General features: G+C 42.7%; 1 protein-coding gene across 2 annotated transcripts; it reads left to right on the top strand.

The window, feature by feature from the left end:
* The first annotated feature begins 815 nt into the window (after positions 1 to 815).
* Positions 816 to 20284, top strand: LOC129169414 (periostin-like). Of its 2 annotated transcripts, XM_054755806.1 has the most exons (23): positions 816 to 983; positions 2388 to 2486; positions 8433 to 8497; positions 8569 to 8726; positions 8798 to 8962; positions 9029 to 9175; positions 9273 to 9414; positions 10358 to 10570; positions 11634 to 11768; positions 11867 to 12015; positions 12219 to 12355; positions 12784 to 12914; positions 12977 to 13107; positions 14586 to 14688; positions 14783 to 14850; positions 14928 to 14973; positions 15045 to 15080; positions 16040 to 16291; positions 16363 to 16398; positions 18885 to 18926; positions 19028 to 19114; positions 19761 to 19796; positions 19913 to 20284. In XM_054755806.1, exons 1-23 carry the CDS (start codon positions 865 to 867, stop codon positions 19969 to 19971), a joined length of 2556 nt encoding a protein of 851 aa, XP_054611781.1. In that variant the 5' UTR covers positions 816 to 864; the 3' UTR covers positions 19972 to 20284. The 2 variants fall into 2 exon arrangements, with proteins under 2 accessions (XP_054611781.1, XP_054611782.1); XM_054755807.1 differs by lacking the exon at positions 18885 to 18926.
* The last annotated feature ends 5398 nt before the right edge of the window (positions 20285 to 25682 follow it).

Below are 25682 nucleotides of genomic sequence, written 5' to 3'. Positions count from 1 at the left end.
AGCTTTTATTTATATTTTTCTGGCTGTATCCCGATAAAGACAAATGATAAGTCAAGACAAATGATGATTACGTACTGTAAGTACTGTACATACACACTAGACCAGGGGTCACCAACCTGGTGCCCCCACGACCACATGAGGCGCCCGCAGGCCTGCTTTTCATTCAGGTTTTCAGTTAATAATGTGAGAACACTAGAAAGAAAAGTATTCTGAAACCTAAAATGTGAGTTGTGGATACCAGCATTTTGTGAATGTTTTGGTAAAACAAGCATATTTAATTTGTTTTGGTTGAAATAAGGTATGAAAATCATTGCTACAAAAATGAGTAGCTTGTGGCCATTTTCATTTTCTAAAAGTAGCTCTCGCAAGAAAAAACGTTGGTGACCCCTGCACTAGACAAATTACAGTAAATACAAGTTTATTTAAACACAATTGATCGCCGCTCTGCATTAAATATACAACATACACTGCAAGAAAAAAACAAACAGTGCCATCTATTGGTGGTTGCACGGCATTGCCCCCACATTGTCAGGTTATTACATTGCTAACAGTGATCTAATACTTGTAAGCACAGCGCTGTTGGGTCTGTGTGTGTGTTACATTGTGCTTTTGGAGGGGGTTTGTGTGTCTTTTGCAGGGTGTGTACCGTCTGAGGGCGTCTCGGGCGCTCTGGGATGTGATGGAGGTGTGAAAGCTGACTGGAAGCATCGTGAGGGAAAAGTGGGGGCTGAGCTGAGTCATAAGTGCTTTAGGTTTAGGTGGGGTGTGTGTGTGTGTGGGGGGGGGGGTATAAAAGAGCTGCCTCGCTCACACACGCTCACACATATCAACAGTGTGTTTTTTGGGGTAGTGCAGACTGACAGGATGCATCAGTTGACAGTAGTGACCCTCCTGATGGTGGCGCTCTGCTCTCTAGCGAGCGTGGAATCTTCTGCTTATGATAAGATTGTCAGCCACAGTCGCATCAGGGCCAGGAAGGAAGGGTAAGGACCACATTATTAAGACATATTCTCTATATACGGTATATTTGTATTGTCCAAAAAAATTAACACAAACAAAAAACAAATTGGGAACTTATTTGGAAAAAAATGAAATATATTAAAATGTTCATTGATTCATCTATTAAATCAAAGACAAAATAAGGGGTTTTAAGCGTGCACATGTAGTTTAATATTAAATTAATAACAAATAGCATACATTAAATAGATTGAAAAACTATTTTGAATGTGGACACGATTTAAAATGATGTATTTATAATTAATGTAGATAAAACAACGTTTTTAAAATGTGCATATCACCAATTCCATTCAATAGAAAAATATAAAATAAAGCTTTTATATGTGCATCTTGTGTGTTGTTATTTGTAATTGTAATTGTAATTAAATAACCCCAAAAATATTTGAATTTTCAATCAAAACTATGGCATATTTGCATTAAATCAAAGGTTTTTATGTATGCACTTTTTTCAGGTTTCTCTTTAAAATAAGGCATTTCAGTACCGGTATTTGTTTCTTGTGTGTGTGTGTTTTTTTTTATTATATTAAATTCAATAAACAAAAGAAGGGTTTTAAAGAGCTCTTGTGTTTTCTTAAATTAAATTAAGTAAACAAATAAGAGTTTTAAGTATACTGTATGTTTCCTCTTTTTTAAAAAAATTGAATTTAATAAACAAATTAAGTGTTTTAAGTGTGCATTTAATGTGCATATTTGTTAATTAAATCAACTTTTTAAGTTTGTACTTTTTTTCATCTCTCCCTTTAAAATAAAGTCTTATGTGAATCATTTTTTAAATCATTTTTCGATTAAATTAAATGAACAGACTTACGTTTTTAAGTGTGCACTTGATGTATAAACATTTTTTAATTGAATCATTTTGACAAAATAAGGGTTTTGAGCATATGCACATGAAACATTTCAAATATAACATATGTGTTTTAAACGTGTGGAAAAATACCCATCAGTTCAAAACAGGCCAAAATTGTAATTTGTTCTTCCATAAAAGTGTTTTAAATGTGTGCAAAGATATAAATCACATCAAAGTAGACCAAAAAAGGTTTAAAGTTTGTGTTTCCTGTATCAAAATATTAAATACTTATTTTAATTGTGTGTAAAATATGACTCATAAAAAGGTTTTACGTGTTTGGTTTCCTGCATGCAAATCTAAAATCAGTGTTTATTAAGTTTCAAGTATGTGTTTCCTTGCTTTCATAACATAAAGACATTCTTTCTCTCCTTTTCATCATCCCGTCACTCAACAACTTGCACCTTTTCTGCCCCTTTGGCCTACCTGACAACCCCCAACTCCTCCTTCCACCACCCCTTGACCCCCTCTTTCCACCCACATCCTGCCCCCCTCCCTTTCCTCAACTGGACATCCCCCCCTTCAGGCCAAACGTGTGCGCCCTGCAGCAGGTTTTGGGGACTAAGAAGAAATACTTCAGCACATGCAGGAACTGGTACAAAGGATCCATCTGTGGCAAGAAGGCGTGAGTGTCATCACGCTATACATTATCATCCCACATAAACGCACACACTACAGCCACATCATTAGGTACACTTGAAAAAACAAAGAAAGGGTAGACTATAAATGATGACCACGATGTATCACATTGGGCATCGTCTTGATTTTTAATTACCTTTCTTGATAAAAATGCTATAGTAAAGTGAATTGATGGCTGAATTTACAAACATTGAGACTGGAAGTGATTTAAAAATTCAAATGTAACAAACAGAGCAGCCAAATTAATGGAGGCAAAGTGCCGACATGCTTCTTCTTCTACTGCTTGCTGGCTTTGTCCACATATTGCACACTTTGTGGGTTGAGGAAGTCAAATATCACCCGAAAATCACAAAAGAGGCAGCAGAGGTAAATAAAGTGTTGGATGTTTGCATGGAAGTAAGAGAAGTAAAAGAGACGTGACACGCAGCAGTGCCTTCATTTCAAACACGTGCGTTTATGATAACAAAGCGAAGACCTGGTCAGAGTTGTGCGCTCCTCTGGTTTAAAGGCAGGAAGGAAAGCGCAAAGTAGGGTTTGATTAGGCCACAGGGGAGCTTGGTGATTACATTACAGGGAAAATAAATTAAGCCAGACCCCGTGTGGGTGTGTACATGAGTGCTGGCCACAATATTAGGCACACCCGATTTGATTCCGTACTAGCACTGCGTCGTAAATTTGAAAAAAAAAATGTCATTCACGAACTGCGCCTCAAAAAAGGAGCAGTTAAATAACACATAATGATGGTGACATAGAACCCACACGCCCTCATTTCATTCATTCACAAATACAGTCTCACTTTTTTGTACGCTCCAGTTTTAGTATGATTCGCTTTTCATGGAAAATTTGTTTTGTTTTTTGTAAACGTTCCGGGTGGCGAAACAAAGCACCTCACTTGTTGCTGACTCACTGTCTGTGCATTTTTGATTGAGTACGATTGGGAAAATAACCCACCACGGGGCCAAAGAAAGTTGCAAGTGCCAGCAATTTGATAAAGAAGGTGGGAAACACTATTGAATTCAGTCCCGCCAGGATGCACAAGAAGTCCGCATCAACAACAAGTTTCATGCATTCGTCATTCAATTTAAAAAACTGCCTCGGTTTAAGGTTGCGGTTTTCATCAAAACTTTTGGAATGAATTAATAACAATGCATTGAAATCCGCTGCAAACAACAACCTGCTAGCTGATAATGTACAGCTATGTTGTACAAGCAAGAAATACGCCTAATTTTTAAATAATTGTATTTATAATAATGTTTTTATTTCTCATTTTTATTTATTTATTTTTTAAATAATTGCATACTTTCTGCGGGCTTTTTTGGGTACCTATCCCCCGCGATAAACCAGGGAACACTATTGATTTTTGATTTTGCTGTAATGTCTTTTATATGAATTGATTTTTAACATGTACAGGAAGTGAACATATGGATTAGGTGTAGGATTAAATAAGCTCGGCTTCTTCCTACTCCTCTTCAGACATGTTCAAGTGTGAAACTGTAAACACGTGATGTACTAAAAACTTTGCTAAGCACGTTCCAAACATATTTATTTTACTACTAATGCGTCACACTCTGAACTCTTCATTGTGTCTAGGAGCTGCATGGCAGAGTGTGTGTATATGTATGTGTGTTCATTTGTGAACATCTGCTGCACGGGGCACCACGCTGCGACACAAATGCAACACTGACAAAGTCCAGGTGGTGCAGCATCCATTATCACGTCCGCAGAGCCATGACATCATGGCTTCTTGACGTCCAGCTGTGGACGCATGTTTACGTATTTGACATGGAAACAAAAAAGTATCACAACAAGCTGTTTGCGTGTGTGTGTGTGTGTGTGTGTGTGTGTGTGTGTGTGTGTGTTTGGTGAAAAGAAAGTAGCTCTTATTGAAAGGAACAGAGCTCATTTAGATGAGAAACACAACACAGGAAGTTCTCCATTAGCTTTAAAGCTCAAAGTAGAAAGTGCCTTGAAGGCACCACCAGGCTGGTTGCAGCTCACTGCATGAACACTAATCAATTGTGTGGATGCTGAGAAACGAACGTATTCTTCATTTGAATGCTGAGAGAGTCAAACATTTACTGTATGACAGCTGGGAGAGTTGAGTTGCATTCATTAAGCTGGACGCTGAGAGAGTAAAGCACTGATTCTGTGAATGCCGAGCAGCCACTGCGTAAATGCTGAGAGAGTATAGCATTTGTTAGCTTAATGGCTGAGAGAAAGGAGCATTGATTGTATAAACGCTGAAAATCAAGGGTTCAATGTTGAGATACAGTATATAGCATTCATTGCCTAAATGCTGGGAGAGTTTGGCATTCATTGTGTCAATGAATGAAATGAAACAAGCATCTGTGATTTGTATGCTGAGAGTCAACAACTCTTTAAATGCTGAAAGTCTATTCTTAATTGGGTCTGCTGAGAGTCAAGCATTTGTTGCTTAAATGCTGAGTGATAATTGTGTGAATGCTGAGAGTCAAGGGTTCAGTGCTGAGATATGGTAGCATACATTGCATGCATGCGAGGAGAGTATGGCATTCATTCATGAGAGAGTATATGACTCATAGTGCGACGGCTGGAAGGTTTGCACACATTGCTTAATACAGAGAGAGGGTAGCATTAATTGTGACTGCTGAGAGTCCAACATTCTTTGTGTAAATGCTTAAAGAAAGGAGCATTGTTTGTGTTACTGCTGAGAGATGAGTGTTTACTGCTGAGATATGATCGAATACCTTATATTGCTTAAAGGCTGAATGAAACAAGCATCTGTCATTTGAATACTGAGACTTCAGAACCCATTAAATGCAGAGAGTATATTATTCAATGTGACTGCAGAGAGTCCAGCATTTATTGCTTAAACCCTTGTCACACTGGAGGTGGAATTAGCCAGAGTGCCGTTGGAATGAAAATTCCTGATTTATTTCTGGATATTCAAAGCGCATTCTAAAAATTCTGACTGCTTTCTAAGTGCATTCTAAATATTTGGTCCCATTCTTGTGGCCGGCTCGAATGTTTTGCTCATGGTAAAAACTTTCAAGGTGTCTTTGAAGTGGAAATATATCGAATGGCATTAAAAAGGTATTCTAACTGCACTGTGACTGCATTCTAAATATTCTTACGGTATTCCAGCAGCATTCCAAACATTCTGATCGCATTCGAGGGACAACCGAAACGGCAAGCCACGTCAAATCCTGCCAGAATACAGTGTTCCCTCGTTTATCACGGGGGCAGGTTCCCAAAATAGCCCACAATAAGTGAAATCCGCGATGTAGACAACTTCATTTTTTTTTACAATTATTATATGTCTTTTAAGGCTGTAAAACCCCTCACCATACACTTTATATACTTTTGTCAGACAGGCAATAACATTTTCTTAAACACTCTCATAAAAGTTCAAACCTTCGTTTGAATTTTAATGATCAACACACAAAATTATTAAAGTCTGACCTCACAAAACGCTTGGTGTTCTATATCTGTCTCCCGTCGTATTCCGTCACCTGTGCGTTCATGTGTATGTGACGAAGACGCTTGCATCTACTTCCGCGACGGAGCGCTGCGGCCATCTCGTTTACATATGTGTTCCACAGCGAACAAGATGCGAGTGCCTTCGTCACATTCGCATGAACGCACAGAAGACAGATATAACGCCCAGCGTTTTGTGAGGTTTGAGGGTTTTTTTAAGGCATTTTTGTGATGCAAATGTTTTAATATTTTGAACACATATTGTTTTGAGAAGCCAATCTCTTTACTTAATTGTCCCCAGCAAGAAAGTGGAACTATGTTCTTCATCACGGAAATCTGACCAGAACTGGACTTGGGAGTTATTGGACTACACTGCTTATGGGGATGTCATACAAATTCATGTCAAAAAATCCCTTTAAGTCACTCATGCATATTTCACTTTAACTATTGCCTTTTCATCCTGGCGCCATTCCGCTGTACTGTAGCGTTTTTGTAAACTTGTTAAAACATATTGCTGCAGACGAACCGAAGATTCATTTACAAGCTACACTCAACTTCCCACAGTGCAATTCTTCGTAAAGGGCCAGGCTCGGCCTCTAACAGCGTTCATACGCTGTAACATAAAAAAAGAAGCACAAAAAAAAAATCCAGCAAGGGAACACTGTATTTCCAAATGTGCCTCAAATTAGGCGGAATGCAGCTCGAATGCATCTCAATTGCTGCTGGAATATAATCGACACTTCGAATGCAGTCAAAATGTTCAAATGAGTCCGGATGTAATTTGGAACACCGTATAATCACATAAAAACGCAGCCAGCTGCCGCTGAAACATCACTCACCACTGGAGCGTCGCCTTATTCACATCACATCATCCCGCCAAAGAAAAAAGGAGCCAAGGTGTGGAACTCCACAGTTCCAGTGTGGACCGGACAGAAATGCTGCAACCCAAGAAGCTCCTGAAGAGCAAGCTCCTGTTCCTGATGATGCCGCACCTTCCGACCAGACTTCGGGTAGCAATTAAATGGCACTCGTACGCCGTTTAAAGTGCTTTCTAAATATTCTGACTGAATTCTAACAGTATTCTTAATATTCCTACTGTGTTCCAACTACATTTGAATGTGCAAGAGTGATTCGGGACGGGGTTGGAAACTTAATCTAAGTATTCGAACAGCATTATTACCAAGTAGTAATTCTCTCCCGAATGTGCCACAAACTCTGAAAATGTTTTATTCCGGCTGCTTCTGCTAGGTTCATGCTTATTCTGAATAAGTGTGACGGGCGGTTAATGAAGGCAAATGCTGAGAGCTGAGTATATTGTTTAAATGCAATGAGAATCAAGCATTCATTATGTGAGGGCAATTTGTACAGCACTCATTGTTAACATGCAGACAACAAATCATTCATTGTATGAATGCTGAGATTGAGGATGGGTACAAGCGACTTAGAGATAAGGCCTTAGAGATAAGGCTCGGCCTTAGAGATAAGGTGAGAAGCACTGTCATCCAGGAGAAACTCGGAGTAGAACCGCTGCTTCTCCGCATTGAGAGGAGCCAGGGTGCCTGGGGAGGTGTTCAGGGCAAGTCTGACCGGCAGCAGGCCTTGGGGAAGACCCAGGACACATTGGAGAGACTATGTCTCTCAACAGGCGTGGGGATGCCGCGAGATCTGCCGGAAAGAGTTGGATGAAGTAGCCGGGGGAGAGGGAATTCTGGGATTCCCTGCTTCGACTGCTGCCCCCACAAACTCGGATAAGTGGAAGAAGATGGATGGATGGATGGATGGATGGATGAATGAATGAATGGCAAGACAGTCAGTCATTCACCATCTAAGTGCTGAGGCCCTGTCCACACGGAAATGTTCCTGAGTTTGTTTGTTTTTTGGCGTCACGTCCGTAAGACGGGAATGAATCACTGAATGAAAACGATGTAATACAGAAGGCATGCGGGCGGAACCACATGACACACAAAACCATAGAAGAATAAAGACATAAGTCCGCCATCTTCCGCTTTTCAAGGCTCTTTTAGACTTACGAGAAGTGGAATTACTTCTGCGAGTCACAGAGTATAACACAACAAAATATGAGGAGAATGTCAACTTGGGTGAGTTACGTCTGTCGAAATATTTAGATATTATGTTGGCTTATTGTCAGAGCTCACTTCTGGTCACATGACGGCGACGAGGCGGCGCGGGTAGAAACGATAAAATACTTTGCCGTTTTGACCTGAGAGAGCATAGAATCCATGAGGTGAATGCTCATGGTTAAACATTAATGCGTTATTTTTCTCAGTCCAAACATTCAGAAGTTGAATAGAATAGAAGTTGAAGTTGAATTAGATTTTTTCTGCAAGAAGATCAAAGATGTATATATTGATGTATATATTTGCATGAGGTTTGCTATGATATGCTGTGATGTACTTCAGTTTGTTGCTTGGTCTCAATTGTTGTGCCGCTAATGTCCCTCTACCGCTCCCTGCAGCATGGTGGTATATGAGTGCTGCCCCGGCTACATGCATCTGGAAGGCATGAAAGGATGTCCTGCAGGTTGGTGCCGCTCATCATTCATCAGCTTTTCCTGCTATTTCTTCTGAAAATGTTCTTCTGCTCCTAAAAAGTGGCCCCCATTGACCATGTGTACGGCACGCTGGGGCTGGTGAAGGCTACCACCACGCAGCAGTACTCTGACATGTCCCAGCTGAGGGAGGAGATTGAAGGCAGAGGCTCATTCACCATGTTTGCTCCCAGCAACGACGCCTGGGGGCAGCTGGACACCGTCAGTACACTTTGGCAATGAATCATTGCTTTGTCACCGCCCTTGTGGCTGACCACCGCCATGTCTTCTAGAGTGTACGGTCAGCATTGGTTAGCAACGTGAACATCGAGCTGTACAATGCCCTCCACTACCACATGGTCAGCCGCCGCCTGCTGACCAAAGACTTGAAGGACGGTATGACGGTCATGTCCATGTTCAACGACCTGGGCCTCTACGTCAACCACTACTCCAACGGCGTATGTCTGCAGAGTCTTAAAGGTTAATCAAAGAATTAACGTTAACAATGCTTTAAATCTGTGAAGGTGGTGACCATCAACTGTGCCAGGATCATCCACGCGAACCAGGTGGCCACCAACGGCGTGGTGCATGTCATTGACCGTGTCATCAGCGCCGTGGGAAACACCATTAAGAACGTTCTGGATGTGAACGATGAACTCTCCTCCTTCAGTGTACGCTTTTCAATACACTTTACGAGACTAAAAAAGAGGGAAACGCTAACTTCCTTAGCATAGGGACAAGGTCAATGACCGTAAAATGTGCTCACAGGCAGCCGCCCTGGCATCGGGTGTGATGGACAAGCTGGACCAGCCAGGACACTACACACTGTTTGCACCGACTAACGCCGCCTTTGACAGGCTGGGGCCAGGCCACCTGGAGCGCCTCATGGGAGACAAAGCCGTTATTGCAGGTAACTTTTTGAAATTCGACACTCAGTATTGTCATTGGCTGGGTTTACACTCATTGTTAATGCTGTCATTGGTTGGTCTATATGTCAATCATTACATGCAACTGCTTGGAGTGTAAGCAGTTGCATGTAATGATTGACATATTGTATAAGTCTTAGACCATCTATCCATCCATTTTCTATGCCGCATCTCCTCAGTAGGGTCGCGGGGGTATGCTGGAGCCTATTCGAGCTGACTTTGGGTGAAAGAGGGGGTATACCCTGGACTGGTCGGTGCTTAGACCAGTCGTTCTCAATTATTTTCTGTCATGCGGGAGAATTTTTTTCCATAATATTATTATATTAAATATTATAATAAAGTCAAAATATTATGTGAATAAAGTCAGAATATTACAAAAAGTGGAAGTGCAGCAACGCCACTAAAATAGAAGATTTATGGTAGCACCTACAATTATAAGGGTTTTTTTTTTTAGCAACGAATTAACAACATTTAAGATAACTTTCCTTTCTAACCTGCTGGGTTCTTTTGCATGGTTGTCTTGCTTAATGCTGTCCATCCTTGGGAACATTGACCATTGTTAGCATGCAGGAGGATGAATGAGGCAGAGTTATGTGTCCAAAGTGGCAGATCATCAACTATTTAGTCACAGATTGGTCAGCCAGGAAGCTGCAGCCAGTTTGCATGTCCTCGGTGAGTCACGTCCTCTGGAGATGATTCTGTCACATTTGGCAACAGAGCACCTTGGAAGGGGAAGTGGAAGTGTTTTTCAGGTTGTAATCAAATCTGTCTTATTCTTGCTGTGGTTTGTTTGCTCAGTTTTATAATAAGTGCTGTAATACCAAATGTAAATATTGAAGAAGTGCCTCATTATTTCCTGGAGCGCAGGAGAGGCCTGACATGATGTTAGCAAACTTCACCGCAGGCTGTCCTCTCCTGACCCCTCAGCCTTAGTCAACTACCACCTGCTGAAGAGCGTCCAGTGCTCCGAGGCCATCATGGCGGGCACTGTGTACGAGACGGCCGAGGGCAGCAGCATCGAGGTCGGCTGCGACGGAGACAGCCTGACGGTCAATGGTGTCAAGATGGTGCTGAAGAAGGACATTGTCACTACCAATGGCGTCATCCACCTCATTGACCAGGTGCTCGTGCCCAACTCAGGTAAGATAACACACTACATGGACAAAAGCATTGAAACACCTAAAGGAAGGACTCAATGAGGGGTTGGACTGGAGCCCTTAATCTTAAAGGCCCCATATCATAGTAGTATTAGCGTATTGGAAGTGTGCTAGCCTTGAAGCTGGAATGTAGACAGTTTAAAAGAGATTTTAGTAAGCCCTACTGTGTGTCTGTGTGTGTGTGTGTAGCTTTAAAACTAATGAGCTGTGTTTGTCTCCGACAGAGTGCGTGTCTCTAAGAGACACGTTACTGTGTACTTCGTGATAGATGCCATATATCACATACAACAACAGGAGGACATAAATGTTAGCAACACTAGCACAGATACTGTATGTGAGCTACAGTGCGAATATTACACTCGCATTTTAACAGCAACATCATTCTAGGTTAACCTATTCGCTGAAGAAAAACAAAATTATCACACCTGCAGCTCCCACATCTGTAGCTGACTGACGGATAGTTAGGAGAGTTGTATTTTCAGATGTGTAGCAAAGCCTGATTTTTTAAAAAGTGCAGGGCCTGTACTCAGGGTGGGCTCATCTAACAAGGGGCGGGGTCAGAGGCAGTATCATTTCCATGAGGATGCAGGTTTTTCCTTCATGTCATGAAAAGACATAACTTCGAGCGAGCATGAGTGAGCATGAGAGCCCCTCTTTTCTCAAAAAAAAACAAACAAGTGAGGGACATGATAGATTTTTATCATGTTTGGTGCTCAAAAACAGACTCTAGGGGCACATTTTTTAAATGTTCCAATGTCGCTTATGCACAGCAGGGGACCTTTAATTATTCATCTTAACGAACCATGTTGGACAAGTGTGTGCTTCCAACTTTGTGGGAACACTTTGTGGAAGGTCCTTTACGAATGGAGGCTTTGAAATGGACTAAAATGGAATAAAACCCACAGATTCACTCCAAACTCTTGTACAAATTCCTTCCAGAAGCGTGGAAGCTGTTAAAAAAAAAAACTACCCTTTTTTTTCACTTTTCACTCCCTGCATTTTGTCCATATGTCATGATTGAAATGTGTCCTCATGTTGTCTTTCAGCCAAGGATGTGATGGAGCTGATGGCCGACTCCCAGAGCACCTTCAATGACATGGTGTCAGAACTGGGGTTAGCCGCAGCATTGGGCCCAAAGAAGGAGTACACGCTCCTCGCTCCCCTCAACGCCGCCTTCACCAGTGAGAACTTTGGTCTTCATTACGTCCTGTGCAGCATCTTGAAGACACTTTGATGGTAGAACACTATGATCTCATGCATATGGGCTGTCTTTTGTCAGATGAGGTGATGGCCACGGACCAGACGCTGCTGAGGTACCTCCTGGAAAACCACATCTTGAAGCTGAAGGTCACGCTGAGCGAGCTCTACAACGGCCAGCTGCTGGAGACGCTGGCTGGAAAGCTGCTGCGAGTCTTCATCTACCGAACGGTCAGCTCCTGTGGGAGTCAAGTTGTTAGGAACATTACGAGGCTCCCTGCTAGTGTGAACACGAGTCAGTGGTAAACAGACGTCATGAAGATCTGGCAGATGATCCGTGATGTTTCTCCCTCGAGTTCACCTCATCTGGTTTTCGCTTTTGATTTGTTGATTGTGATCAGTCCATCAGCCAGACGTCTTTCTTCTCGCATCAGGCTGTGTGCATCGAGAACGCCTGCATGGTGCGAGGGAGCAAGGAAGGAAGCAATGGCGTCCTCCACCTCATCAGGTCCATCATCAGACCCTCTGAGAAGACCACCTACCAGATCCTGAAGGCAGACGGACGGTTCAGGTGATAACATGTTCTTCTCCTGTTTCTTTAGTATGTCAGTTTGACACCAGAGAGGACAAACACTGTTGGAAAATAATGGATATCCAATTAATACAAGAACCCAGATCATTTTGAAGGATATCTAAGTCATTGAATGAGGTATCTGGGGTCACCTTTGGACTTGCTGTCACATTACACCAGGGTAGTAGTCTATGTCAAGAACTTTATTGGTTTTTGATTGACATCAAATTGACATCAGAGCAATTTTTTCCAGTCTGTTCCAGCGTAGTTCAACTTCAAATATCATGGTAATAATTCTCAATGTCAAATTCAAATTCACATCTGACACACGTAGGTAGGTAGCTACGTAGGTAGCTAGGGGCAAGGCTTATCCTCTCGCCTTTTCCTGCTAAACAAGATGTCTTTGCTTGTCTTCGTAATGCATGCAGAATCTTCTTGTCGCTGATGGAGACGGCGGGTCTGATGGATCTGCTGAAGCAGGAGGGCTCCTTCACCGTCTTTGCGCCAACGGACGACGCCTTCAGCGAGCTCAGCCAAGATGACATCACGTTGCTTAAAAGTCAGTACGCTGCGTTAAAATAACACAACAGCAACAACGACGACAATGACACTGTGTGGCAGGCGACCTGAACGTTCTGAGGACCATTCTGCTCTATCATGTGGGCAATGGCATCTTCATCAACGGCGGCCTGGAAGGTGGCGTGACCAACCTGCTGAAAACGCTGCAGGGCAGAAACTTGCAAGTTATGTCCGTAAGTACATCCAGAACGTTCTGCTTCACTCTGGAAAACGCACCTGCTCAGCTGATGATATAGTCAGGGTCCCACCTGGCCAAAGTGGGGCCTTAAGCCTACCTGAGTTTAGTTTGATGTATGTTTTGGAGTAATACAAAAACATGGAAACAAATTGTTCAAGAAATTATTTATAGTGCAAAACCCACACCCTTTGCCTTGGAAGGCAGCAGATGTACCATTACACCACCAGGGACAATTGAGTAATCAGAGCGTGATGTCAGATTACTTTTTTGTCCACCTGCCTCCGGCTGATTTGGTGCTCTACTGTATTCCTAATGGCAGAGATGCACAGTGAATTGTGGAGCCTTTCACACAGTGCATGTTCTCTGCATAAGGAGGGGTCACTCTGTATTTAATTCCTTAATGGCTGCACATGAACACACATTCCTTTAGGTTGGGCATTCCAGCCTTCAGACGCTCTAACAAGAGCATCAAAGAGCCAAAGTTAATCTAGAAGCTCAGAGATGATCTCTGGAGGACGGCCAGACACGATAAAGACCATCCGGCTGTCATTTCCATCAGCGCTTCCTCTTTGGTAGCCCAAATCACAGACTTCTCAACCTTGTACACTTCATGTCTGCTTTATCATCACTCTCATGTGATCTCATTACATCTGGAAGTGATGGTGGGTGTGAAAGGAGACAGGAAGTAGTGCAGAGGAGGGAAAACCTAACCCCGACTGACTCAGCCGTCCACCATCACAGCAGCCTCCTGATTGCAGGAAGTTCATCCGCATCTCTGCCTGCTTTGGCCATCAAGTCTCAGCACTCCTCAGTGTCATTACTTCACAAAACTAACACAGGAAGTGGATTTTGTCTTGTTTTAATGTAGTTGTCACCTAGTTGTAATCAGCTTCTAAGCACAAATATAAATTTGCGGCTTGATCTCACATGTCCCCTGTTACATGTCTCGTTTTTTTGGCAGTGGTGGAAACTGTTTTCCTCCATTTGTGCGTATTTTTATTACGACACTGAAAGTATACAGTATATTGGTCATATATTAGCATACCACATATAATGCGAAGTTGACAATAGACAGACATAGACAGACCACTTTTCACAAAAATGACGCATTTGGCTCTCATATTTTATGTCGACAAAAGCGGTCTACCATGTACTTACATGACATTTAACTATGTGTAAATGCTACTTAAAACATCACTATTTACAACTTTTAAAACTTTTATCACAGCAAAGTCCGGATGAATTGTATTTTTGTTTTGAAAGTTCCAAGATATGAACAAATTGAAGCTTGAACAGCCTCATGGACTCCATCCCTGTCCATTATGTGTTTTTTTTTAGCACAAATCCATTTTTTTTGTTCCGCAAGACGATCCAAGGTGGACACAAAAGTCTTAGAGCCACAAGGGTTCACACAGTATTTGCGTCTGTGGCTTGCTATGATATGCTGTGATATAACATCCATTGTTGTCCCAGGTGAACAATTCCATCCACGTGAACTCAGTGGACGTTCCAGACAGTGACCTGATGGCCACCAATGGTGTGATCCATGTGGTGAAAAACGTTCTCTATCCTGCAGGTGAGCACAACAAACATATTGTACACACACACACTCAACTCAAAGCATGGTGATGTTCCTCTCTGATGATCTGATGATGCATATTCCCCTGCAGACCTTCCCGTGGGCCGCCAGGACCTATTGCTTCTTCTCAGGAAGATCATCAAGTACATCAAGATCCAGGTATAGTGGCCCGAGCAGACAGCACAGACATGATGGTTTGGGAATTCTGAATGATCCTCCTGGTTTGTGTTCTGTAGTTTCTGTCAGGATTCTCCTACACTCAGATCCCGCTCACCTTCATCAGTAAGTTTCTTTCCATCCTTAACTTTAACCCCTCACCCTGTTCATGGGCTAAATCTGTTTGTTCTCCACAGAGAAGACCATCACTACAACGGAGTACACAGAGCAAAGTGAGTCTATTGCAACATTGATGGATGTGTTTGTGGAAGACTAAGCTTGTGAAACAAGGAAAGAGATGGCAATCCGGCAGGGCCAATATCATTGATGACACAAATGACACAAATTCTCACAGACACAGTCCAAAGTCTTCCCAGAGGAGTTAGAACTTCTCTCTTCCTGGCCAGACTTGTTTACTTGTGGACACTAATCCCCAAAAGCAGGAACGGACTGGCCATTGGGGGTACTGGGAGTTTTCCCGGTTGGCCGATCAGTTACATCATTTATTAAATTTTTGCTGCACCTTGGGGCTTCTTTTGCACAAGGTGGGTGCAGTCTCAGCAAATTTGCAAAGGATGTGCATCAATGCCATGATGTGCGCATAGAGCATCACATCAGCCCGAAGCTCTATCACCAAGGAGAATGGAAGTCACCCGGTCTCCTCTTGGTGTAATGGTACACGCTGCTCCCTTTCAAGACAGAGGAAGCGAATTCAATCCCAGCCCTGGACAGGTTTTTTTTTTTTAAAGAAGAGGACAAGAAGCAGTCTGAACCAAAAAGTCCAGGGAAACGTTTTTGTCCCAGTCCACCCCTTCCCAAAAATATCAGTAAGGTGTTTCTTAATCTTTGGATTTACGACAGGGGTTTGTGTTTTGAAATCCAAACTGGATCAGAACCCTGCATTCATTCATGGAATCCTGCCGGCTGCCAGACACTGATTACATCCATGCTTCCTGTCATGAGCCAGTCTTAAATCCTCCGGGATGTGTCGGCATATCAAATCCTGGCTTTTGGTAATGATGTAATTAGGCTGTCAGAGTTTTGGAAGTCTTGGAAGTCTTGGTCCAATGCACTTCCCCTCAGATGGATGCATGCCTTCACATATTGGGTAACATAGCGCAGATAAGGTATGATATGTTGCATAGACTTCTCTCCTTGGGAGGGTATTCATGCCAACACTCACTCTCCGCAGCTCCCGGACAAACGCAGCTAATCCGGGTCATCGAAGGAGAACCATCGGTCACCAAGATCACCAGGTTGGTGGAGGGAGACCCCTCCTACACCAAGGTAACGCGGCTCATCGAAACAGAACCCACAGTCACTAAGGTGGTGGTGGAGGGCGAGCCGGTGATCACCAAGGTGGTGGAGGGGGAGCCCTCAGATACCAAGGTAACCCGGGTGATTGGGGAGCCGAGCATCACCAAGGTCATCAGAGTTATCGATGGTAAGCAGTCCGTCGTAAACGTGATGATGAGACGGTGATAGATGATCAATGACATGTCTTCCTGGTCACAGGCGGACAGCTGGACTCAGGCGAGAAGCCCATCACAGGTCAGTCTCCTCCTACGTGGTCTTGGTGGTCTTCAGAGTTCTTTTGTTTGTCATCTAACCACCATCATCCCAACATCAACCTCCAGTAACTCGGTGGTCCTCAGACATCATTCTCATGGTGTGCACTGGAATTTGAACATTTGGAGTTTAGACAAGCATTGGTAGCATCCGGAAGGATATGTGACATCGCAGTGAAGAGAGCTGGTTTGTCTATGACAGGACAGGTTTTATCTTGAAATCAATTCATCTTCACATAAAATGTCGACATGTTGGTCAGTCCAGTAGGCAGGCTACAGATGGACGAGCTGGACCATTTGCATACCTTTAAGGCCTGTAGTCACACAGATCCTCACCAAATTTTAATGGGGTCTTCCTTGGGAACGTGTGCCTTCCCGTCACAAGGGTTCATGGAAATGGGTTGGTTACCAGGGGTCACCAGGGGTCACCAACCATCGTTCGTGAGCTACAACTCGATCTTTGGGACTTTGCCGGTCGATAGCGAGAACATTTTGAAAAAAATGTATTATCCTGTCAGTGCCGAACGACCAACAGGCACGCATTTTGTCCACAGAACACGCCTGTACGCCTCGCCGCTATCCAGGCAGCAACCCGTGAACCCCAGCAAGGAGCCCAGTCCCCAAAATCCGGCCGGAGGTACACTAGTACCTAGGTCGCCTCATACACCGACTCTCCCACCCCGTCCACACTCCTGGGGTCCTGGGAGTCGTGCCAGTCAAAATATTCAGATAATATGTTGCCTTTTCGGCAGCAGCGCACAACCCCTGGCTTCTGGTCACATGATGGTGACATGGCGGTGATGTCATCGTTTTCAGAAAGTAGTGATTTGCTTTTCCATACAGCAACGACAAAACAGCTAAATCAAATTTTCCCACTCTGGAAGACGTTTAAAAAATGCAGTGGCCGTGTGGATGAAAGGCTGAAACGATAATATGCTGTTCCCACGTGGACAAACAATTAATCTAATTCTTAATACCTGCCACTATCGTGTCACAGTTATACAAACCACCTTGTTTATCGCGGTTAATTGGTTCCAGACCCGACTGCGATGAGTGAATTTCCGCAAAGTAGGTTTAAATATTAATAAATGAAATATTTTTGTAGTTAGAGCATAGAAGACCTGGAAATGCACTGCTGTTGATGTGTTCAGGTCAGAATAAAAGAGCTACTCCGTGCCTCCGTCTGCCGTCATAACAGAGAGCCGTAGCTTGCCATGACGCGTATGCGTTAATTATGCACACGTTATCGTCGTTAACGCACTATTGTTGACAGCCCCATTAATAACATCACAAAAACATCAAAACTCACTGGAGTATGCTCCTTAGAGGCTGTAAGCTAGTTGTAGTGCTTTTAAGCACTGGAAGCGGCGGACAAATCCTTTCCCGGGCTGAGACAAGCTAAGTAGCTTCAGGGTTGGCTGAACTCTCCTTATGATGTCTAGCTTTTCCGAAAAGGTCCGCCTTTAACAACTGTATTACTTTAATAAGGTGTCACATATTATAATTCAACTGTTCTTATTATATTTATTCAATGAATTCATTTAAAACAAGCTAGGAAAATATTGCTATGGGGCTTTTGACCATAAAACTACTATGGAAAGCCTGCCGTGATATTTTGTTACAATAGCAAAAATGCTAATAAGACACTCAATAAGTCACTGTATCAATGATTTTCAGTGAATATAAAGTATGTTCTATCTTCATTTCAAAGTGCAACAAGGAATATGTTTATCATGAACAACATGTACTGAATGTAACATCACAGGTTTGACATAGTCGTGTTTTAGAAAAAAACATGTCTTCTATTGTTACTTGGTCTGTATTATAGCCTCCATCTTTTTACTACGCACAAATGGCTCTTGATGGCTTCTTAAGGGTTAAGTTTCCCTGACTGATAAAGGCCTATTGAGGAAAATCTGGTCATTTATTCAACATCATGAAAGTGAAATCTTCTATTAAATTCTACTTGGGGGTTTCATATGCCTATTAAAAAGGGAGGGGGGGTGGTTTATTGGTTGGTCTTTCATGGCAGCTCATAAAGCTGGGCCAGTGAGCCGTGCCAGTAAATGTGAAAAAATAAATTCTGCAGCCTCCTGGCAGCTGCAAAATTCATCTAGAAGCTAAATTATGCGGACGGTCCCGCTCGGTCTCATCATAAAATATTTGGAGGCTTCCTGCTTGGTGATTTCGTCATAGCTGAGATGTTTGTTGTGGACCGGCTGGTGTTTATAAGGACATGGTGCACCATGATGTTGGATGTCTGTCCCTCTGTCCCCACCCCTCCATGAGTCCATCATTAGTGTCGCCCCTAGCTGCATGTGGTGTGCATGTAGACGAAGAGGTGTGGTGGAGGGTGTGGTGTCCACTGGATGTGTGTGCCTGTCTGTCCATGTGTCAGTCAGTAGCATCACTAAGTGGTTGTGATTAATTGAATGACTTTATATGACCTTCTTCACTGCCGGTTTGAAGGTGGAGCCCGCTTCACTGAGATCGAGCCTCATATCATTGAGGGTAGGCTTCCATTTAAAAACAAACAGGTGTCTGTGTCCTCTTCATGTAAGCGTGCATCTGCGTCTGTGAGGCTAATACTTCGTGTTTCATCACTCACTCAGGACCCGACTTCTCCAGGATCACCACCATCCACGGCAACCCCAACCTGATTGACGAGGAGTCTGAGAGAATCACCAAACTCATCCAAGGTGACGTCCTAGCTAAGGATTGATTGATTCAACAGCAAACCTTTCCGGAAAAGTATGTGTGTAAAATCTGGTGAGACAACGAGAAAAAATGTGATGATGACCAAAGAACAGGAAATGGAACATATGCAGTGAAGCAGTGTGACAGTACCTTGGACACCTTCAGAGTTGCACTGGACATCGAGTTGACAGCTCGGCTTTTAGCTCGATGTCTCGATTCGGTGGGCCCTGGTTTGGCCCCAGGTGTGCTCAGGGACAATTGGGTTACATTGATGCCTGGACCCCTATGAGAGCGATGCTTAGGGGGGTGAGTGTGTTATGCAAAAATATGTTGGTAAACCTCACTCCCTGACGTCTTACAGTTGACAGCTCAGGCTTTTAGCTCGATGTCTAGCGCTCTTGACTCTCATTCGGTGGGCTCTGTACCGTACAAAATGACTAGAGTCCAATGATAGAAGAAGATGAACAGAATGTACCGTGGAAAATTTGTGTTTTTTGTGTGAAGAGACACACATCCCAAGCACAATTACACCACTACCAGTGTCTACCACTACCAGTGAACACATCTTTGACCCTGGAGGTTACACTGTGTGTGCGTGCGTGTGTGCGTGCGTGTTCAAGCCTAATAATCCTTCTCTCCATCTTCCAGCGGGAGGGAGGTTTGCTGCGGCCAGGAATGGTCCAGGTAAAACACTTACGCCACATCAAATCACTACAAAGTGTATGCCAAACCGTACTTTCTGGTAGAAACAGGATCTCAGTGCACATCCTTCATGTCGCTCCTCTTGTGTTCTTCCTCAGCCGGCTTGAGGAGGAGGAGGACACGGCCTGTGAGGCGTCACCACAAGACAAAGCAGTGAAATGAGCTTGTTGATGGATTATCTTATGGACCAGCACAAAGAGATCAGTCCAGTCCAGTTGTATTTTTCTACCATGTCCAAGCCGACCGTGCATGAATGCTGTCATGTACGTACGATGAACATTTGCTGTGAGCTAAAAGGGTGAAGGTGACGCGTATGACAGATATTTGTTTTCATGGTTTTGCCTTTGGGGACATTTCCTAAGCTTTTTATGGTGCTCGCATCCAACACAGAGGATGCTTTTGAATAAAAAGACTAAACGTGTACTAGATGTCACTCTGTAAATTATCACATCGTCATTAAAATACATTTTATTCTGTTTTTCACTGGTTCTCTACTTGCTTAACTTTTTACCTTACTAGCTTTGTAACTTTGTGCCATCTTTCTGACTTATGTGGATTCAGATTTAGCTACGTTCATTACGTTCATTGGAGCCTCTAAATCATTATAGTCTTGGATTTTTACAAAATTAACTTATCGTCACAACCGATGTTGTCTTCGTTATTGTCTTTTTGAAAACACGCTAGAAAATGTTACATTCAACCGACGTTGATATTTAATAATGCGTATGCTAGGTTCATTGAAGACTAAATTGTTGTTTATGTTACAAAAACACTCACCTCATGTTTGTTGTCGTTGATGTTTACAAAAACACAGATGATTGTCAAATACTCAATTGTCTTCTATATTTCGGAAAATCCACAGAAAACTACATTCACTCAAGCCTCTAGATCAGGGGTCATCAACCTTTTTGAAACCGAGAGCTACTTCTTGGGTACTGACTAATGCGAAGGTCTACCAGTCTGATACACACTTTTGAAATACCCAGTTTGCTCAATTGACCTACTTACTTGATATGTTATTATCAATAATGCATGATAATGATGTTTATAAAAGCCCATAGATTGTCAAAAATGAAACTTGAATATTTCTGAAAACGCATGCTACATTCATTAAAAAGACAAAATCAACTTTGATGAAGCGCAGCTCCTCTCTGGATGGGCTGCAGCCTGCAGCAAGTCTGTCTAGGGAGGGGCGGTCGCTGTGTGTGACTGGCCAATCACAGAGCATCAAGAGTGAATACATAGTAGTTACCCAATGAGGATTTTCCTTCATCACGATTACGGATAATGACAAACTGTACTCATTTCATGCTCGTACTCTGCAAAAATGCATTATGCGTAACGGATACCCATCTAAAGCAAGTATCCGGCTCATCCCAAGTAATCACTGAAATAAATTAGTCACCGCTGTTATTTTGGACAGCCCTACTAGAAATACAAATGAACTTTCTTCTGTTGCCTCCTTTTTCTCACACAATAATTTGTCCAACAAGACAAGAAAAAAATGGTAGATTTATTAGTTTTTATTTATAGACGCTTTTTGGAAAAAGAGAGAGGTTGAATACTCGCCATAGCGACAAAATTGCGAAATTGTCAACACTCATCCCTCCTGCAAGGTCTTCTTATTCTCTGGCAGACCAGGTGCGTATGAAGTGTATCACTTGCTGTATGCTGTGCGGAGTTGGAAGTTGAATCTACATTCAGAGACAGTCCAATTATAATGTGTTTATGAAGGGTGAACAGGTAGCGCCAAATGTGCTGTATTTGTGGTGGGCTGCCACAAGTAAATGAATGTATGAATGCATTAGCATTGCCATGGTGACGAAACACGCCAAATGCATCACTGCCAAGAACACTGAGACACGTTCTATTCTTGTGTCTAATATTTTCCTGGCACACTGCGCCCCTCCCACTGAGAAATGTTCTTGAGATGAAGTTTTGCTGCCTCGTTGTGAGCAGGATCCATGGTTCTACCTCGGGCGGCCCAAGTTTGCACAAGAACACCTGGCCCGGCGTCAAAAGAGCTAATGTCAATGACAAAGTGAAGGAAAGACATCAGAAGAACAAATTTTAGCTTACTGGGAGCGTTTTGGGCGGATGCACGACGAGACTTGAACAGATGGATCTTAGCTTTCACGAGTTTGGACCAAACCACCACGCATGGAGGAAACATCTGATAAAAGTCGGCACCACTTAGCTTGACACTGATTAATCATCCCAAGTTCCAGGACCTTCTACGGTGCATCTGCAACTACGAAGCCTTAAGATGTCTCCATTAGGACCCGTCATTTCCTCCATGATCACACGGGTTTGCTGCATGGACTCTGCACTTTCTCCGCTCCCAGGGTCCCAGCCAGAGGTCCTCTCCTCTTCCCTTCCCCACTCGCTGCCAGACGTCTTCTGCGGTCGCTCGTCCAGCTTGCTAAATCACAAGCAGATGAAGTCAACTACAGAGCTGAACATCTGTGGACGGGACTGTCCAGCACTCGTGATGTGAACGATTACAGAGTGCTAGAAGAAATGTGCCGGTCAACTCAAAGTGTTTGCATGGATTTCATGCTATAAGGTCAGATGAGGTCAGGTTATGAAAAGCTGAATGAAACAGGGGTTTTAAAAACAACAATTCAAGGACTTTAATGCTCACTGGCCATTTTATTAGGTACACTGTCGAATGCAGGAGTGTCCAGACTTTCTCCACCCAGGGTCGCATGCAAATTAACTGCAATGCGAGGGTTGCTTGGTTATTATGTAACGGATGCCAGGTGGTGCAGCTGCACAAAAGTACGTTGGTAAACCTGACTTGTAAGAATCACACTGGACATCAAGTTGACAGTTTAGGCTTTTAGCTTGATGGTTAGCATTCTCGACTCTCATCTAAAGGTCCCTGGTTCAACCCCGGGTTCTGGCACCAATGCAACCCGTCCAGTCCAACCAGCCCTGCGTTCTGCGCGATTATGAACATGGGTCTGCAGAATGAGAGTCAAGAGCGCAAACCATCACGCTAAAAGCTTGAGCTGTCAATGTGATGTCCAGTGCAACTCTTAAGGCGGATGAGAGTGAGGTTTAGGGGGGGACAGCTGGTACAACTGTGCAAAAGTATGTTATCTCACTCCCTGACACCTTAAGAGTCACACTGAACATTGATTGAGTTGACAGCTCAGGCTTTTAGCTCGATGACTAGCGCTCTCAACTCCCATTCTGTGGATGGGCCTGGCATGACAAGACAAGTTTCAATTAAACACGCTGAGACGACTCCAATGAAGGTATGCTATATAGTAGGCATAATCAGAGAAAATAAGCCATTTAAGGCATAATTTAGACTTGTGCTCGTGTGTGTTGCAATACATTTGTTAGACAGGAAGTGACGTCGGGAGTTCAGAGTTGAGTTTTAGCTGGATTACGGCCACAACAGTAGCCCGTGTATGATTATGTTATTATTATTGTGCCTGTTGTTAGATAATTCAAACCTGCAATAAAAGCCTGTTGTCCTGGCGATCAAGTTTGGTGTGTGTGCCTCACCAAACATTACTAGCAGTGGTGTTCAAACACTAAACACTAAACCAGAAGCACTGACCTACATTTACAACTTAAATTCTATTATTGTTTCAATGAAATTACATTAATTCATTCTCAACAGCCTATTATCTTCATTTAGTGGCGTGTGTCTTGGCTGTGTATGTTTTTTTCCAATAAGGTCAGCTTCTGTGTGTTTCCATATCAATGTCATTTGCTCAGGGCCTTCAGAAACAATATTGGCAATGGGGCTCTTTTTATTTTTTGTGGGGTTTTTTTTATAGCCAATGAGACTTCTTAGTCGCTTCTTAGGGCCAGCTTGCAGGCCCCCACTTCTTTTTTTTTTTTTTTTTCTTTTACCCCTGTCCTGTCCAGCCTTTAAAGCAGATAGAATTGTAGATCTAAATGCCGTCAAGTGCTCAACAGATTTACTCTGCCAGGGAGAAGTGTGATATACACTTCCCCTGTCATACAAAATTTATTCGACCTTGATGCTTGTTATAAAGCACATTTGGAGCGACCGGACCGGAGCAGGAGGGGACAGAGAAGAAGAGAAAAGGAAACAGTGGGGGGGGGACGAGAGGGGGGCAAAAACAAAAAGAGACAAGAGACAAGAGACAAGGACAACAGCAGCAACAACAACAATAGTGACAGAACAACAGAAACATACAGAACGACATCAGCAAATAAATGTCTGTGACAACTATAAAGACGAACAAGGACATAAGGACAAAACAATATCAACAACCACAATGACAAAGCTGTCAATGACAATCACACATAATAGCAGTCATGAAATGATGAACTATGATAGTGATCACAATGACAATACTGCATTGAAACAGTCACACATAATAGCAGTCATGAAATGATGAACTATGATAGTGATCACAATGATAATACCGCATTGAAACAGTCACACATAATTGTAGTAATGAAATGATTATCCATGATAGTGAACAGAATGAAAAGTACTGTAATGCACATCATTGTAAAAAAAATATATATATATATATATATACATATATATATACATATATATATACATATACATATACACACACATATATACACATACACACACACACACACATACATATAGTCATACTGCTGATATCACCGTCGCTGTAATAAAACCAACAACATAATAACACCCTGGATAACTCAGTGAGTAATGTGGGGAAGTACGTATGTACTGTGAGTGTGCATATGTACAGGTATCTCTGTATGTGAGGAAGACTTCATATATATGTAAAGGTGCAGAAATGTGTGGCCGTGTAATTGTCACTGAGAATGCATGAAAGGAAAGGCCCCCACTTCTGATTGGTTGATCAGAGCAAACGGCAGGCCCCCCAATCCTGACTGGTTGATCAGAGCAAAACTGTTCAACAAGATGTATTTTATTGAAAGGTTTTAGGCTTTTGCCTTAACTTTATTACCAAGGTCTTCTATTTACACTCATTACATTTGGCTGAGCGCAAGCTTTATAAGCATCTGTAATGACTGGCGGACATTAGTTTTTAATGGGCGAAGTTGCTAGTACAAATGAAAGTCAGGCGTATTGGTGACAACGCTTTGGGACATGAAGAGTTAAGTGAGTGTTTTGCTTCATTAAAAATGGTGTTGTGGCAGCCATAACTTTGCCTCATAACACACCTCATACGTTGAAGAGATCTGTGTTGACAATTTAGCGACATGGTTGCTATCTTTCGTGAGGAAGGGTGCACATTCAAAGTAAAAGACAGGACGTTTTTAATGAGCATTTATTCGGTAATGAAATACAAGCTATCAATGAAGGTGAACTCCACCACTGTATCGTGAATGTCCAACCCTACAGACATAAAAAGACAGAACTTGAACACGCTTCTCCCTGGCCTAGCAACACCTTGCCTTTCTGGTGAAACAATCCAGTGGTGTCCAACGTGTGGCACAGGGGCCATCTGTAGAAGGTGGCTCATTGCAGAAATAAAATAAACAAAAAACCCAGCAGAAGTGGAGAAATGGAGCAAAAAGGAATAATGTAACTAGAAAACCTACAATGTTTATACTCATAACTAATAAAAACTAAAACTAAACTCAACTAAAATAAAGACTTGTCTTAAAATATATGTCTCAACTTTTTTTAGCTTTAAAAAAAATTATACAGTAAATATCGAAGGGGGCAGCACGGCGGCCTAGTGGTTAGCATGTTGGCCACACAGTCAGGAGGTCAGGAAGATCTGGGTTCTAATCTCCGTTGGGCATCCCTGTGTGGAGTTTGCATGTTAGGCATGTTAGGTTAACTGGCGACTGTAAATTGTCCATAGGTATGAATGTGAGTGTGAATGGTTGTTTGTCTACATGTGCCCTGACATA

Source organism: Dunckerocampus dactyliophorus, chromosome 16 (assembly GCF_027744805.1).
Source record: "Dunckerocampus dactyliophorus isolate RoL2022-P2 chromosome 16, RoL_Ddac_1.1, whole genome shotgun sequence".
In the NCBI taxonomy this organism is placed as follows: domain Eukaryota; kingdom Metazoa; phylum Chordata; class Actinopteri; order Syngnathiformes; family Syngnathidae; genus Dunckerocampus; species Dunckerocampus dactyliophorus.
The sequence above is the reverse complement of the archived record's forward strand: the minus strand, read 5'-3'. Positions and strand labels throughout refer to the sequence as shown.

Bases quoted from the DNA above. Each gene is read 5' to 3' on its own strand.
- LOC129169414 (XM_054755806.1), top strand. From the start codon at position 865: ATGCATCAGTTGACAGTAGTGACCCTCCTGATGGTGGCGCTCTGCTCT. The intron at 984-2,387 runs GTAAGGACCACA...CCCCCCCTTCAG, and splicing joins ATCAGGGCCAGGAAGGAAGG to GCCAAACGTGTGCGCCCTGC. The intron at 13,108-14,585 runs GTAAGTACATCC...TTGTTGTCCCAG, and splicing joins GAAACTTGCAAGTTATGTCC to GTGAACAATTCCATCCACGT.